We start from the raw sequence: 16,745 nt of genomic DNA, 5'->3' as shown, positions 1-16,745 counted from the left end.
ACCTGCTAGTTGTTACCGGTGTCAGAAACATCCAGCAGCTCCGTCACCAACTGTTTCACTCTGCAATCACTCCCAAATATAGTCTCATGGGCGCGCGCGAGTCTGTGTGTGTGTCTGTGTATGTGTGTGTGTGATAGCAGCAGTGTGCCTCTCTCTCTCACTCTCTGTCTCTCTCTGTCTCTCTCTCTCTCTCTCTGGACCAGTCCATTTGCAGCAGCAGTGGGGGGGGGGGGGGTGTAAGGGGTGTAAGCATGACATTGCAACATGAATCTGCTGTAATGCCACTTAAAAAGTTTTAGACCATACCAATGTGTAAGGATTTTATATGTTTTAGTAATATCTATGTATATGTCAAATTTCAGTTTTGTTGTTCAATTATCAGATATATAATTGTTGTTTATCCGCCCTACATACAGAATATGTTCTTTACATTTGAAATCATTACTTACTGAAATAGAAAATCAATCAAATGGCAACAAAGACACACAAAAAGACAGCAAAGAGAAAAAACACGACCAGAAATAAATGCAAAACAACCGCACAGAGATGCAAACCGACTATAAAGACACACAATGTAAACATAAAGACACCAACAAATGACAGCAAAGAGACAAAAGACGACCAGAAATATATTCAAAACAACCACAAACAGACTGTAAAGAGAATTTTGTGCAATAAGAAGAGTAGTTGTTACTGTAAGAAGTCGACCCTCAAATCTCAAATGAATTTGTCTCTCTCTGCAGCAAGTCTGAAGTCTCTGCAGGTTGATGTTTATGAAAATGAATGAACGGTTTAAAAGGTAACCATCAACAGTTATGTTAGTTTATGGTTTTAAACAAGTTGGCATGAAATGTCAGATTTATGATATTGTTGACTTCTTTTATCAGATAGTTTCTGATTAAAATCATCATTTTATTTAGACAAAGTTCTTATTCGGCTCAAAAGAAACAACCACAAAGAGACACAAAACGATCACAAAGAGACACAAAACGACCACAAAGAGACACAAAACGACCACAAAGAGACACAAAATGACCACAAAGAGATACAAAACAACCACAAATGAACAAACGACACAAAGAGACACAAAATGACCACAAAGAGACACAAAACAACCACAAAAGAAACAAAACAACCACAAAAGAAACAAAACGACCACAAAGAGACACAAAACGACCACAAAGAGACACAAAATGACCACAAAGAGATACAAAACAACCACAAAAGAAACAAAACGACCACAAAGAGACTTGAAGTGACTACAAAAAGACAAAATTTACCAAAAATAGATACAAAATTGCTATAAAAAGAGACACAAAACGACCACAGACAGACTCAGAGCGACAAGAAAGCGATAAATAAAACAAGCACAAACAGACAAAACATGACCACAAAGACTTCAAGAAGGCAACATTTTACTTCTGATAACAAAAATATCTTGTTCCAAAATATGTTTAATATTCCTCAAAATAAAATCCAACTCATGTATCATATCAGCACTGAAATAACATTCCTCACCTCTGCTTCATGCAGATGATATTTTCCGTCCCCCTCTCCCCTTCATCTCAGTGCCTGGAGCTTCGGGCAGAAATCAGTGCTCAGTGCCAGGTTTCAGATAAAGGAACTCTATTCATGTTTCTGAGCTGATGATGACCTTAATTTGACTGAAGAGTGGCTTCATTCAGAGCAGCAGGTCAGAGAGATGCTCTATTCAGGACAAACACACTGCTGCAGGTGATGGACTCAGAGGGATCATAGCACCCGATAATGTAGTAATTTACAGAAAGTGTAATAACTCCTGAAAATGTACACTTAACATACAATCAATCTACACACCAAGATACATCCATGGTTTCCCTCCACTGGAGCTCTACCTAGTGGCTATAATGAGTTTGTGCATATATATGGCTGTATGGTGCTCAAAGTCTGCACTTTAACCTAATAGTCATTCTATTATTTAAAATCCAATGTATATAGTATTATTCAATTCTTAAAACTCTATTATGTTGGACACCGACATTGTGTGGTGAAAGGATGTTCAAACAGTGGGTAAAAGATAAATAAATGGGCAGAATCTCATTTTCGAACTATTTCCATTTCCAACAGCACTAAAGAACAATGATAGAAGGCTAGCATGGACCAAAGCTGTAAAGAGACAGGATTACAATGGGAAGTCTTGGGAGCCCAAGAAAGCTTCGCGGATTTGCAGTGAGCATTTTCATGCAAGGAAAACCAACAAATGAATTCCCTGATCCTGAACTCGACCTGGGGTATGTGTGACAAATGTACTTTCTATATATTGAGTTTTATAATAATTAACAAACACAAGTTAGGTATATATTTATAATAGCTTACCCTGCAACACAACTGCAATAAGCACTTATGATATCGGCAGTTTTCTTGACTGCGCAGATCCATGCCAAATGTGGCGTATGGGAAACTTTCATTGAATGAGTACATTTTGCTTCACTCAGAATCTGCGAGAGGATTGAAAGATATTTGTTTCAACCAGCCAGAGTCAAACAGTCTAAATGCTTTGCCTTCTTTGTATTCGTTCAAAGTTGGTTTATGAAACTCGACATGGTTCCCTGGGTGGTCAGACATTAAAAATAATGTTATATCGCTGAGGTATATCTGCGGCCAAGAAGTCATGCTGTTGTTTTCATTGACCCAGCCATCCTGCAATGTCAAGGGATCAGGCACTGAAACGCCACTCGGCATAACCAAAAGCTTAGTCTTTTCTTTTTCTGTGAAAGTCTTTCGTTAGCTGTTGGTTGCTCCTCAATGTCCATCTCTGATGCAGCAAACACCCTGGCAATAAGCTCCAGTTTTGTTCCTGAAACCTTTAAATTCCGCTTGCGGCAAAATACTTTCAAAGCTTCAACTTTCCACATCTGAACCTCATCATAAGAAAGGAGTTCACTCATTGTAGAGTAGTAGGTTTGTTTACAACACGCTTGAAGAATAAGCTAAATACAATGTAAACACGTAGAGAAGAAATCCAATATGGCGGCCCTTGTAGAGATGGTGCTCACTTTTCTAGTCTTGCCACCCCAGCATGTATTGCGATCCACCGGAAGCCCGAAACTCCGATTCCGTCTATCGTATAGAAGAAGCTTGAAGAGGTCCGTGCGACGGGGGCAAATTTATTTTAGTTCACCCCTCTCCTTTCCTCCGTCTCTGATTATAGGTGAGTGTGTCGGGAGCGAAGTCACGCCCTTCATGAAACACAGTGGAGGAGGGAATGTGAATGCGCAAAACAAAAAACAAAAATATATATTTAAAAAATAAATAATAATAATATATATATATTTTTTTAATTAAATTTGCTTTATCTACAAACAATTTCGCGACCCCCCCGCATTACCTCCACGGACCCCCTGGGGGTCGCGGACCCCCTGTTGAAGACCTATGTTCTAAAGCAGGGGTCTTCAACGTTTTTCAGGCCAAGGACCCCCAAACTGGTGTAGCATGGAGCAGGGACCCCCTGCTTTAAACGAAGGGGGGGTTCTGTCGGAGTTCTATGCGAGGGTGGGGTGCTGTCGGAGTTCTGTGCGAGGGAGGGGGGATGCTGTGGGGAGGATGTGAATGTGCAAAAAAAATGTTTTATGAAACAATATATTTTTTTGCTACATCTACAAACAATTTCGCAACCCCCCCCCCCCCCCCTGCAGTATCTCCGCGGACCCCTAGAGGTCGCAGACTGTTGAAGACCTATGTTCTAAAGGAAACAGATGGGCCACATTATAAACTAGAAACGTGTGCAGATCTCTGCCAGGTGTGTCTGGGGCAGGGCTCCAGACTCACTTTTAACAGGACAATTTTAACCGTGCCAATGTGAATGTAAGCGTTCAAAATGTTGTTTCTCTTCTTTGTTATCTATAGCAGTGGTTCCCAACCATTTTTCCTTAAGGGGCCTCTTTTCTATCATTTAGTAAGCTGACGACTGCTGACTAAGTGACATATTTTATGTATGTATTCATATTATATTCAATGCATAACAATAACAGTAAAGAACAACTGATGAACAGTAGAGGTAACCTAAATAGTGAATCCAAATAACTACAGAAAGTTTGCGTAAAAGCAGCGATTTCGCTAAATTTTGAGGAGATTAATATTTATATATTATTATATTGACCATCGTACATAACTAACAGGCTTTGTTTTGGTCAAATTCAGTGTTTTCTTTTCTCTGACGCTTGGTTGTTGTTCTGTTAGCTCTTTGTTTTTAAATGCATACTTTTCTAATACAGGATGAATATAACAGCTTGTGTTCAGGTCTTCACTGTACTTCTGTATTATTAAATAAAAATCCAAGCTTTAAAAATATCAATTTCATTTAGTTTTTTCACAGAAATGAATGAAATCCTGATATCCAACTGTATATTGAAACAAAAAGGTTGTCTTACACCACTAAAAATCAAGAAGGCAATATTGGATCATATTTAAGTCAACTGCAAACGGATTGCTGAGCAGTTCAATTTAAATATATGAGCTGCAAAGTCGCTCAGTTTATGAGCAGAATGCTGTCTGGAACACAGCGGTGGAGATGTTTGTCAGTGTTTGGAAACACGTAGTGACCAAAGTTTCCTTCTGCATCTGAGTCTCCCACAGGCAGCTCGGCTTAGAACGCTCTCACTGCATCACACATGTCCGTGATCACACGGCCCTGAAGCTGCAGGTTTAACAGTGAGATGCTTCGTTATGTCGCACAAACAGTCCCGCTCACATCGTCCCAGAGATCTGTGGTGTGTTTCCCTTTGCTTTCCAAAAACTTTCATTCCATTCATACATTTAGATACTTCCTCAAATGTATTGCATGCATTGATTTACCAAAACCGGCGGGCCAGTTATGACAGACATATGATATTTTCTCGCGGGCCGGATATAATTGCCTTGAGTTTGACACCCGTGCAGTAAACACTGAAACGTGCACATAAATGAGATACATAACGTAAGTGTTTAGTTTATTGAATAAAAGAGCACGTGTTCAATGAAACACCGATACTGCTATTAGTACTCGGAGACGTGTTATTCTTAAATAATGCATGCATAAAGTTGCATTCAAATGTATTAAATATATGGCTCTCAAGGAAATACATAAAGAAATATTTGGCTTTTATGGCTCTCCCAGCCAAAAAGGTTCCCGACCCCTGCTTTAGGCCATAAAAGTCAGTCACAATAAAATATACAGGATTAACAGGATTGATTTTTAAATAACCCAGAATATCTGAGTTAATAATTGCTGCTTCTAATTGTTTTATATTTAGTTTATGTAAATCCCTTTGTAATCAACAACAGCTACTTACATTTTTTGCTATCAAAGTACAAGTACCTCAGAAGAACTACAGTAGGCTATAGAACAGGAGTAAATGTCACAACAAGTCGATGGTGGGCCCAAGTGCAACACACAGGAAACCAAGGATAATCGGTAATGACTTTTATTGGTAGTCAGGAGCAGGTTATAATTGCATAAACAGAGCCACAGCGGGATGATAATAATCCACAAGGACCAACCAATAGCTAGCAGGCAAGGGGTAAGTCGGGGACGGGCAGAGGGTCGGGAAATAGGCAAGGCAGGTTGAAGGAATCCGGTCCGGGTCGGGAAACAGGCAAAGCAGGCAGGTCAGGGGTAGGCAGGGTTGGCAACGAGAGATCTGTTTAGGGAAGAGCGCTGGAGAGACTTGCATGATGTGGAGTACAATCTGGCAGTGAAGTGGAGGCCAGAGGAGGCTTAAACACTACCTAAGCTACACAGTACTCACCAGAAACGATCCTGTCAGCCAAAACCAAAACTGTGATGTCGCCTTCGTCATTTGTTTCTTGAGTTCATCACGTTTTCTCTCAAAAACACTTAAAAGTTTCCCAATGTAATCTTTGTATTCGCTCTCAAAATGTCGCTTGAGCTCGGTGAGTTTCATAGCCAGTACTCATCAGAAACGATCCTGTCAGCTTCCCCATCCCCTCCTCCCTCAGAAGGTTCCCCCTCGTCCGAGGGTAACTCCTCATTGTCCTCAACGGATATGTCCGAAGAAGGGGAAGAAAATCATGGCCCTGCTTACTGGTTTGGTGAGTGTAGCCGGTTGATCAGGGTGACATTGGTGGAACTCCCTGATGAGCCGGGTATCCAGAATATGTTGAGCCGGGACCCACAACCTCTCTTCAGGCCCGTACCCCTCCCAGTCCATCAAATACTGGAGGCCTCTCCCACGGCGACAGGAACGGTGCAGGCGGCGAAACGTATAGGTGCTTCCTCATGACTTAGCCTTCTCTGTGCTTCATCACTCCCCCCACACTGATTACACTTGGGTTCTTTTTATAAAGTTTCTCCCGCTACACATCTCATCACCACATTTACCTAATATCCCCAAATCATGTCGATACACCAATGAGCTGTGTCCAAATTTTCAACAGCGTCTGCACTGAATGTGTTGTGGAACAGAAGCCCTTATATGATCCATGAATACTTGGTCAGGCAGGATTGCTGATTCAAAATGAAACATAACAGATCTTGTTGCACACCTTTCTCCATCACTCATCCTGAACCTTCTGTGACTGTCTACAAACTCTGTTGTATTCTTTAGATCTACTCGTAATGACCATATATACGGTACTCCATCAACCTTCACTGGAACTCTTCAATTAAGTGGGAAACAGGAAACTTGGTAACCATGTAGTTCAGTTATTTCCAATGCTTCTTTTCAGCTGTGTCTGTGACGCACATCGATGATCACACACACAACAATCATCAATCCACTCCTTTTCACATCAACTAGATTAACATCGCCAAGCTTTGTCAGTTTTATTCCAGCCAAGTGGATTTCTCTTTCATTCTCCTTCCTCAGTCCCCTCCCCTTCCCACATTACATGTCTGGACAAATTCAGACAGTTAAGACCTTGTGTTATAGAGTACCTGAAGGCTGAACAAATACTATATAATACGATATTTTCAAGGTGAGAACAATTTCATTTACAAATAAATTTAGCTCTGAATTTGGGAATATTCTCAATTGTGACATTACATGTGACATTGTGGACTCACGTATGGAGGTTAGGCTACACCTGCTAATACACTTGATGGTATATGTTGTACTTCTACATGCAGCTAACGCTAGTCTTATTTAGTAGTGTGCATCCTACCCTTTAGTTTAGCAAAGCTGTGGATAAGAATGATAAAGTGTAATTTGACAAATCTGCCACCATATGGTATGGGAATGTCCAAAGGTTTGGTCTGGCTAACAGAGAAAGTATCGCTCTGTCAGCAGTCTGTAGTTTTCCTCCCTTTCATCAGTACAGCACCAACCTGCTGCAGATCCCTATTGAAATAAATGTAATCCTAAACAAAAACACTAAACATGAGTGGCTTAAACTTTTAAAGTGAAAGATGATATGATATGAAAATTGTTATAATAGAAGACTTTTCCTTAAGTATGTAAATCTCCTCTCTCAACTCTCTGGCTCTTTCTCTGCATCAGCACCAGCTATTGGAACTGGCGGCTGCTGGTGTGAAATTATTACATTATAATCCAGGACCAGCCTACAACATGTGCAGGAAACTGTTATAGTACATTAGATAATAGATGTGATTAGTATACCTTAAAATCTGAATGTAATGTAATAATTTTTTAGGTACACAATTTATTTCCCAATTTGCACTTTGATTTATTCACGCTAACTTAACTAACTTAACTAACTTAACTGTAGATTTGTTTTGCTGTCCATGCTTATTAACTAAAACATCCAATGACAGTTCAGATGCACTGTTACTACTGTCGCTAACAATAAGCACAGATAGACTCCTCTTATTTTTGTTATATTTCTCCAGATTTACTCTTTTTTAAATGTTAAAGGCGACATAACAATGCATTTGTGTTGCCTATAGTCTTCATGCCAAGTTCAGTCTGAACACACCTTAAACCAGGGGTGTCAAACATGCGGCCCGGGGGCCAAAACCGGCCCGCCAGAGGGTCCAATCCGGCCCTCGGGATGACTTTGCAAAGTGTAAAAATTAGTTGTTTTGATCATAAATTAAAATACTGTTCCAGATACCTGTGACAAAATATTTTGTGTCGTTGTAGATACACTGTGATCTGTAAGTTGTAATGCACATGTGTAAATGATAAACTGAGGCATAATATTGTGGAAATTGCACCTTCTTTTCTGAAGAAATTTCAGGTTGTTCATAATGTTTTGTAAAAAGATAAAATATGAACATTTTCAGAATGTACTTTTTTGCACTAAAAACGAAGGGAAGAATTTGGAGTTGTCGTTATTTATAGGTTATTATACTGTGATTTTACTGGTCCGGCCCACTTGAGATAAAATTGTGCTGTATGTGGCCCCTGAACTAAAATGAGTTTGACACCCCTGGTTTAAAGCCTACGGCACAAAAACGATTCAAGCAGAGAAATCTGGAGGTCTTCACTTCTTCCATACAGAGTAGAAAACCCATCTGACACAATAGAATTAAGGATTGTACACGACACAATATGACAGCAAGCAAAAAATGTACAGTGATGCTTTGTGCCCATTCAGGAATATATATGAACAATTTATCTCAAAGGATAATTCCAGTTTAGCAAAACTTGGCTCTCACTTTTTGTTGTGTTGTCCATCATAACGGTTATGATAATACTTTGCCTTCAGACGATCACACCGTTTGTGAATAAGGTGTGTTTGTGAATTTATAATCGATATTACAACATTAGCATGTCAAAAACCTTAGAACCGATAAAAGGATACTGCTGCATGAAGAAGGGAACACACACCACCTTGTTGGAGAACCCCACTTGGCACGAGAGCTTCTCCAGCTCTTCCTCGTACAGACGCAGTGCCTCTGTCATCACCTCACCATTAGCCTGTCGACCAGTAGCAGAGGAAATAAATGTCTTGAGACACATATAACGTAGCTAATGATTTTTTTCAACCATAACTTGAGGGCTATAAGTGGAAATGTTGCTTTCCAATGCTTAGCCACTGTAAAATTAAAAATTACTTCTTATGTTGTTAGCAAATTTCCAATTCTATTAAATATTCCTGCTTGACAATTTGAAACTGAATGTTATAATAACATTTTGACAATAAAGATTAGATCTAAGAGCAATTTCATCACTCCCATCAAATACCATCAAATACCATTGCCCTTCTCTCCCTGTATGATATCCAACTGGTTTAACTGTGCTGTGTTCCCTCCTCGCAATATTTCCTGTCTTTCAACAGGAAAAAAGATTAAATAAAAGAAGCAAGTGCAGTTTTCCTGGGGTTTTAAAGGTTCAATGTGTAAGATGTGCCAGAATTTTAACAATAGAACAATGAACTAACATTATCAACAGATTGTGAAGAGGTAACAGTGTTGACTTTATGTCAAAGACGTGTGTAGGCTATCTGTTGTGTTGCAGAGATATCTACTGAAGTTAGCATGCTAACAGCTAGCTGTGCTCCGTCCAGTCTGTAATATCACTTGTTCCTCAATAGGTGATAGTGAGTCACTGTAGCTGCAGTCTGCCCTGTTCACAAGTGAAATACTGCTCCCTTTGGAGCAGGTAGCTCTTAACTCCACATTGAACCTTTAAAGATTAGTCTAAAGTCTTCAGCAGATTGGAGCGTCTCTCATGTATTGACAGTTTGCACTGGGAAGTTACTCAAAAGGACAAGACTCACCTGTGTTAAATATTTCCCAGAGGGACGCAGGACTTTTACTGACATATCTAAGGTGTGACGCAGGAACTCCCATGCAGAGTCTACAACAAACAGTGAGATAGGTTCAGACACAAGTTTAATAAGTTGAGTTACAGTGATGTAACACCACACAATATATATATATATATATATATATATATATATATATATATATATATATATATATATATATATGATAAAAACATACAATATTAATAACAAATACAGAAACCTTCTTCTGGCTCTCTGGAATTTGGGATTTCAGTCAGTTCATTAAATACGTAATCAAACGTCTTTCCTTCCTGTACGTACTTCCTCAGCACAGGGACACAGTCACTAACTATTATCTGTAATGTAGAAGACAAGGAGAATCAACACAGCCTTCCTCTCAACTTTCCTTCATTTGGAAAATATGAATAATACATCAAGACATAACTTGTCCAAATGTAGTAAAATCTCAAATTGTTAACAACTTAAAATGTATCACTGTCATTATTCCTACAGCTTGCTGACCAGGACAAAGAGTTTACAATAAAGTGACAAGTGATGAAGAGCAATAGATATTTTTACACGAAGGTCAGGCCCTCTAGATTTAAAATAATAATAATAATAAATTGTATTTGTAAAACGCCTTTCAAAGCTAAAAGCAATCTCAAAGCGCTAAAATGCAGGACAACAACAACAACAAACAACAACAACAACAGGAGAAGCGGCGAACAAGCAGCGCCAGCGTCCTCTCCTTCACAGTTGCTCATCGCACACACCACTTCAGACTGTAAAACATATTTTACATTACTTCATTTGTTTCACATAATTATAATAAATTAAAGAATACTCACTCTAAACCAAAGACAATAATTCCTTTACATATGTATAGCCTTACTTTAAATATTTGGAAATAATTACAGTTATGTGATTATATTGTATACATGTTGAATATCACTTTGTGCTGTTGCTTTAACCTCGTTCAAAGCTGGATTGGAGAAGCCATGGTCAAGGTTCCTTGTGGAGTTTTAGACCTCTAGTAGCGCTATGTTTTTCTAGTAATAGAATTTTTTTCTTTTTTTCTGAGAATAGTTTTACCACTGGTCAACAAGTGGTGGTAACAGCTAACTGTAACAAGCTCGAATCCATGGATGTAAACAATGCTGGGTTTAAAATACTAAATCTGTTTGTTGGACCCTGTTTGTCTACAAGAAAACCCCACAGGGCACCAGAGCCAGTTAATATCCAACTTCGTGATAGCAGTTATTCAGGTGCACCAGTGTTAGGCTCTGTGAAGAGGCAAATATTTTATAGCAGTAGAATATGAATAATTATTCAGCACTCACTTGGTAACAGTCTCCTTTCAGGTTGTCGAGGACATTGCCACAAGCTCCTCTCGTGTACTTTTTGCTCAGGTCTATCACCTTCGGGTCAATGTACACACTTTGTAAAGGAAAGACCTGGCACACTTGTATTTCTTGCGATGGGATCGCACCAGCCGCGACGTCAAATCTACCCCCTACTTCTGGCGCCCATCTTCAAACTCAAACTATATTTTGATCTCAAATTTCTGAGCCTGTAAAGTTTCGTGACTGCGTCTTGTACAGTTGAGAGCTATCGCGCTCACAAAATCGGAGTCATATAAACACCTATCACAGTAGTCAGAACCTCCTCTGTGGTAGTGTGGGACCTCCTCCTGCTACAGTAGGTGTCACGCAATCAGACTGTCAAGGTGAAAACATTACCAGCGTCGCTGTTACAACTGGTAGTTATCCGTTACACTGCCTTAGAGAAGAAATCCAAATCATAATACAGGAATAAAAGAGGTACAGCAGAGCAGAACACCTAAAGGACATATCCAGCATGGTGACCATCTTTGGCTTTCGTTTGACCATCTCAGAAAGGATGCCTCCATCAGCTCCACCTAATATCAGCACATCTTTACCAGCATAATTCTCTTCACCCATGATGGCTTGGTTGTAGGCCAAATCCCTCTCTCCCATGCCTGGAAGGTAAATAAATCATTTACACAATAAAATGATTGACACATTCTTATAAATAATACAAACTAACACAATTGACTGATCTAATCCAGTACATTACACTCTTACAGTATGTGGATTAAAACACTGTACTTAAAAATCCATTATTTATTAACAAATCAATTGATAGAAAATTGTTACAAAATGACAAACATGCCATGTATTGTTGCATCCACTTACTTATGAGATCTTTGAGTATTAGGATATTTCCATACTGCTGTGAGTGTATTATCTTTATGTTCTGGAATGCAGAATCTTCTTCATGCACCATCTGATCCATGTCATACTCAATCAGTCTGCCGTCAGTTGTGGGCCCGTATCGGTCCACTTCTGCTCCTCGTACGAGTGCGGGGAGCCTTGGGGTGAATGGTAAACAATACAATTAATGAATATTACTGCAACATTCAAGCTGCATGAAGTACGTCTGCAACACGAGCAAAGCCATGAACCTCCAGATACTTACCGTTTAATCCTTGTAATAATGCCATTCAAGAGAACTTTAAGCTTCGTTTCCAGTGCATTTAAAAACTGTGGAGAAACAAACTGAGTCTGAAACACCATAAATGCTCAAGTGCACAGCATCTTTTGTCAATTAGTGGAATACTGGAAACACACGGCTGTGAACAATTGTGCCGCCATATCGGGGCTCTGTGCTCTGCATGTATCTCCAGTACTTCCAGAGGACTGCCGAATGTGCTGCAATGAGAAGCTATCCAAAATCTCTTTAAGAAGGAAAATAATGATGCTATTCTTACTATCATTATGTCTTTGCAATGTTTTTAATGTCTCCAGGAAATACTGCACCAGGAGGTCTACAGTACAGTCTGCTTTTCAGTATCGCTATCAAATTATACAATTTCATTTTACGAGTGATAAAAGTGAAGTTATTACATCACTGTGGGACTTCCTATGTGTTTTGGCTTCAAGGTAACGGATAAAATATTGTGAATTTGTGTTTTAATCACTTACTTTGTCCAGTTGTCCAATGTCATCGTGTTCAAAACACTGCAGATCTATGGTGACCAACCCATGGGAGTGCACACACAGAGTAGCAAACCTGACACATGAAGTGGTAAAGATAATGGAAATGGAAATGGAGGATTTTGAATTCTCTTTTAATGGTCACACACATGTACAGAGCACAACAGTACATATAGCTATTATATTATCAGCGCCTGGCGAGCAGTGTGGGGGTCCGGTCCCTTGCTCAAGGACACCTCAGCAGTGCCCAGGAAGTGGACTGGTACTTCTCAAAGTACCAGTCCAACCTCCATACTTGGTCCGTTAGATAAAGAGATGGACACGAAGAAATAAAGTGAAAAGAATATTCTATTTTTGCTAAATTGACCGGAAATTAGAGGTATCCCCCTCCTCCGCAAACAGCTGTTTCAACAAGTTGATTTTTTATTTAAAGACAATTGTTTAGAAATGTATAATATATTTAGCGCTCTGTAAGTTCTACGTTCTTATGTGAGTTCTCAGTTGATGGTGAAATGTATTCTATATACAAAGCAGTCTTAATTTCACCCAAATATGGCAAAATACATTGCTTCTGTGTCATACCATGAAACCTTCACCAGAAGCGAGTATTTAGCTGTTTGGTACATCCTGAATATTCAGACAGACCACACATTGGAATGGGATCCAAACCAACTTGCACTCCTGCCAAAACAAAAGGACTTTCAGGAAAGAGCTTTCAACTGACTTTGTACATCCTGAAGCTGAAAGGATGGAAAGGGTTAAAACCCATCCTCACGCTTCAGTTTATTGATGAACATTTCATTTCACATTCACTGACACAGACTGGTCACCTGTCAACACATCACTGTGGACATAGTGAGCATTTTGACTTTAACCCAAAACCCATCTCAGTTTAGGAATGTAAGATGTAAAGTCTCTGACAGCAATCTGTCACTGTTTGTGACACACCACAAACTACTAAGAAACGGCACCTTCCCCACGTCCTACCCTCTTACTTCCGCCGCCCTTTCTCGGACCACACCCATCCTCGAACCCGGCCTTCATTTTGATCTCAACTACACATCTGAAAAGTTCTTGCGCCTTGTAGTTACACAGCTCTGAGATGTTTCTGGAAATTCCTGCATCTGAACCACAGACAAAAGAAAACACAAAGCTTTAAATTTGTAAATAAATTACGTTACATGCAAACATATTTGTTCTTACCAGCCATTCTTGCCTACAAAAGTAGCAAGGTATCCATTCCCGTTTGATTCATGGACAGTCTCTGTCATTTCCTGCTCATGAAATATGGGCAGTAGATGAGGAACTGTGGAAGCAGAGTCAACTGGGAAAAGAGAGATGGTGGAACAATGAAAAACTAATAATAACCCCCGGGTGATTTTTATTTTTTTGTAAAGAGTTTGATCTGAGATGAGCTGTTTGGTTATGTTTGCAATTCAGAACAGAAACAGTATTATCTTTAAAAATCTTTGTATTATCCAAGCAAAATTTCACATTGACAAAAGCACATTTTATAACAGAAAACATTTATTTAAAGTAATTATTACTTGTGTCATTCCAGAATTGGAGGACATTTCATGTCCCACATATAAAAAATCTAATAATCCATGCCCAAAAACCTAAACCATGCACTTGTTGTGTTAAATATGCTTGTCTTTTTTCATATTATTCTATTGATATATGTCTCTTGTATTGGGAAAATCAATTTGTTAAATCATAAACATATTTTAAATAACAGTAATTTTACACTGAAAGTGTTTCCCACAACATGCGCGCAACCCTGTTACTGAAACCTTTTTAGCTTGGCAGAGGAAGTGAAAAAACTGTTAGTCACATGACACAGAGGAAATTACATCAGCAAGTCATGTGCTACTACCATGGGTAGACCAAAGGTAAGTCCTCTCTTTTATTTTTTATATATTTCCAATCTTTTCACTCTTGACGGAGTGTGGCACTCACACAAACGCAACCCTGTTACTCACATTATGAGACTAAAACAAATTAATTTCAAATACATCTTTCTTTAGTTAAATATCTAAGTGTGTCCATTCCTTGACAGTAGCATTATATTGTGCAGCTATAATTAATTCCTGAGGTAAAAGCTAAAATTAGCATTGATTTGCAACCGTGTTACTATAATTAGAGTAACAGGGTTGACATTCAGTAACAGGGTTGCATTTCCTTCAGTTTACTCTATTATTTATAGTAAAATGTCATGTGTATGTATAATTTAGCATAATATAATATTTTAAATATAAAATTACTGTATTTTCCCTCTATCCATCGTCTACCTCTTATCCGGGGTCGGGTCGCGGGGACAGCAGCTCCAGTAAGGAACCCCAAACCCCTTTTCCGGGCCACATCCTCCAGCTCCGACGGGGGGATCCCGAGGTGTTCCCAGGCCAGTGAGGAGATATAATCTCTCCACCGAGTCCTGGGTCTTCCCCGGGGTCTCCTCCCAGCTGGACGTGCCTGGAACACCTCCCTAGGGAGGCGCCCAGGTGGCATCCTTACTAGATGCCCGAACCACCTCAACTGGCTCCTTTCAACGCAAAGGAGCAGCGGCTCTACTCCGAGTCTCTCACGGATGACTGAACTTCTCACTCTATCTCTAAGGGAGACGCCAGCCACCCGCCTGAGAAAACACATTTTGGCCGCTTGTACCCGTGATCTCATTCTTTCGGTCATGACCCAGCCTTCATGACCATAGGTGAGGGTAGGAAAGAAGATTGATGGCACCTGCTTAACCTGTCTTGTGTCAGTCACTGTGTTGTATATCTTTAAGGTGTCAGTGGAGCTGATGGCAGTATCCAGTCAGATCTGAAGCACCTGGACGCAGCACTCCTCAGGACATAAAAGGCCCAGCATCCTGCTCTCTCGCTCCCTGCCTGAGCCAGGAAACCCTGTTGTTTTGCTTTGTCTTTTGTTTCATGATTTGCTTCACAACACCTTACCCCACATTATCCACACACATCAACATGCACATTACTGATCACTGATTATCACGTCTCATATTTTAATTTACTTCGCAATTTATGTTCTTTTGTAAATAAATCGCTCATATATTTTGGCATTTCGTGTCCTTACCGTTTGTTTGTCATGGCCTAGAGCCTGGGCCGTCATGACCATAGGTGAGGGTAGGAACGAAGATCGACCAGTAGATCGAGAGCTTTGCCTTCTGGCTCAGCTCTCTTTTCATCACAATGGTGCGGTAAAGCGAATGCAGTACCACCCCCGCTGCTCCGATTCTCCGGCCGATCTCTCACTCCATCGTCACCTCACTCACTCACAAGCTCTCGAGGTACTTGAACTCCTTCACTTGGGGTAAAGGCTCCTTCCCTATCCGGAGTAGGCAATCCACCGGTTTCCTGCTGAGAGCCATGGTGCTGATCCTCATCCCAACCGCTTCACACTCGGCTGCGAACCGATCCAGTGACTGCTGAAGGTCACAGACAGATGATGCCATCAGGACCACATCATCTGCAAAGAGCAGCGATGAGATCCTCAGGTCACCGAACTGCAACCCCTCTCCTCCACGACTACGCCTCGATATCCTATCCATGAAAATCACAAACAGGATTGGTGATAAAGTGCAGCCCTGGCGGAGGCCAACATTCACAGGAAACGAGTCCGACTTACTGCCGAGTATCCGGTCACAACTCTCGCTTTGGGCGTACAGGGATTGGATGGCCCTCAGAAGTGACCCCCTCACCCCATACTCCCGCAGCACCTCCCACAGTATCACCCGGGGGACGCGGTCATACGCCTTCTCCAGATCCACAAAACATGTAGACCGGATGGGCGTACTCCCAGCCCCCCTCCAGGATCCTTGCAAGAGTGAAGAGTTGGTCCGTTGTTCCACGACCAGGACGGAATCTGCATTGTTCCTCTTCAATCAGAAGTTATACTATTGGCCGAACCCTCCTTTCCAGTACCTTAGAGTAGACTTTACCAGGGAGGCTGAGAAGTGTGATACCCCTGCACACACTCTCTGGTCCCCCTTTTTGAATAGGGGAACCACCACCCTGGTCTGCCACCCCCTAGGCACTTTCCCAGACT

General features: G+C 40.5%; 2 protein-coding genes across 3 annotated transcripts in view; both read right to left on the bottom strand.

Annotated features, from left to right (window-relative positions):
- The window catches only part of LOC115013189 (dematin-like), a 32,800-nt gene extending 32,636 nt beyond the window's left edge, over positions 1-164 (bottom strand). The window contains exon 1 of one of the 2 annotated variants that reach the window (XM_029439241.1): positions 3-164. The gene's annotated coding sequence lies outside the window, so the exon portion shown is untranslated. The remainder of the gene's footprint in view (positions 1-2) is intronic. The other variant, XM_029439243.1, reaches the window with a different exon arrangement.
- Positions 165-8,421: 8,257 nt separating this feature from the next.
- On the bottom strand, positions 8,422-15,809 carry LOC115013944 (spermine synthase-like). Its single transcript, XM_029440514.1, has 11 exons — positions 15,774-15,809; positions 13,890-14,101; positions 12,675-12,762; positions 12,169-12,233; positions 11,886-12,061; positions 11,520-11,668; positions 11,010-11,099; positions 9,911-10,025; positions 9,661-9,740; positions 8,743-8,858; positions 8,422-8,452 (listed from the first exon to the last, which is right to left on the bottom strand). Exons 1-11 carry the CDS (start codon positions 15,807-15,809, stop codon positions 8,422-8,424), a joined length of 1,158 nt encoding a protein of 385 aa, XP_029296374.1.
- Positions 15,810-16,745: the final 936 nt, after the last annotated feature.

Source organism: Cottoperca gobio, chromosome 9, assembly GCF_900634415.1.
Source record: "Cottoperca gobio chromosome 9, fCotGob3.1, whole genome shotgun sequence".
NCBI lineage: Eukaryota > Metazoa > Chordata > Actinopteri > Perciformes > Bovichtidae > Cottoperca > Cottoperca gobio.
This window is presented reverse-complemented; position numbering and strand designations above follow the sequence as displayed.

Excerpts from the sequence above, each read along its gene's own strand:
- LOC115013944 (XM_029440514.1), bottom strand. The coding sequence starts at position 15,809 with ATGACGGCCCAGGCTCTAGGCCATGACAAACAAACG. Across the intron at positions 12,763-13,889 it reads TTTGTAGGCAAGAATGGCTG|GTTTGCTACTCTGTGTGTGC; the intron begins GTAAGAACAAAT and ends TTCATGTGTCAG. Across the intron at positions 9,741-9,910 it reads TTCCAGAGAGCCAGAAGAAG|ACTCTGCATGGGAGTTCCTG; the intron begins GTTTCTGTATTT and ends TGTTTGTTGTAG.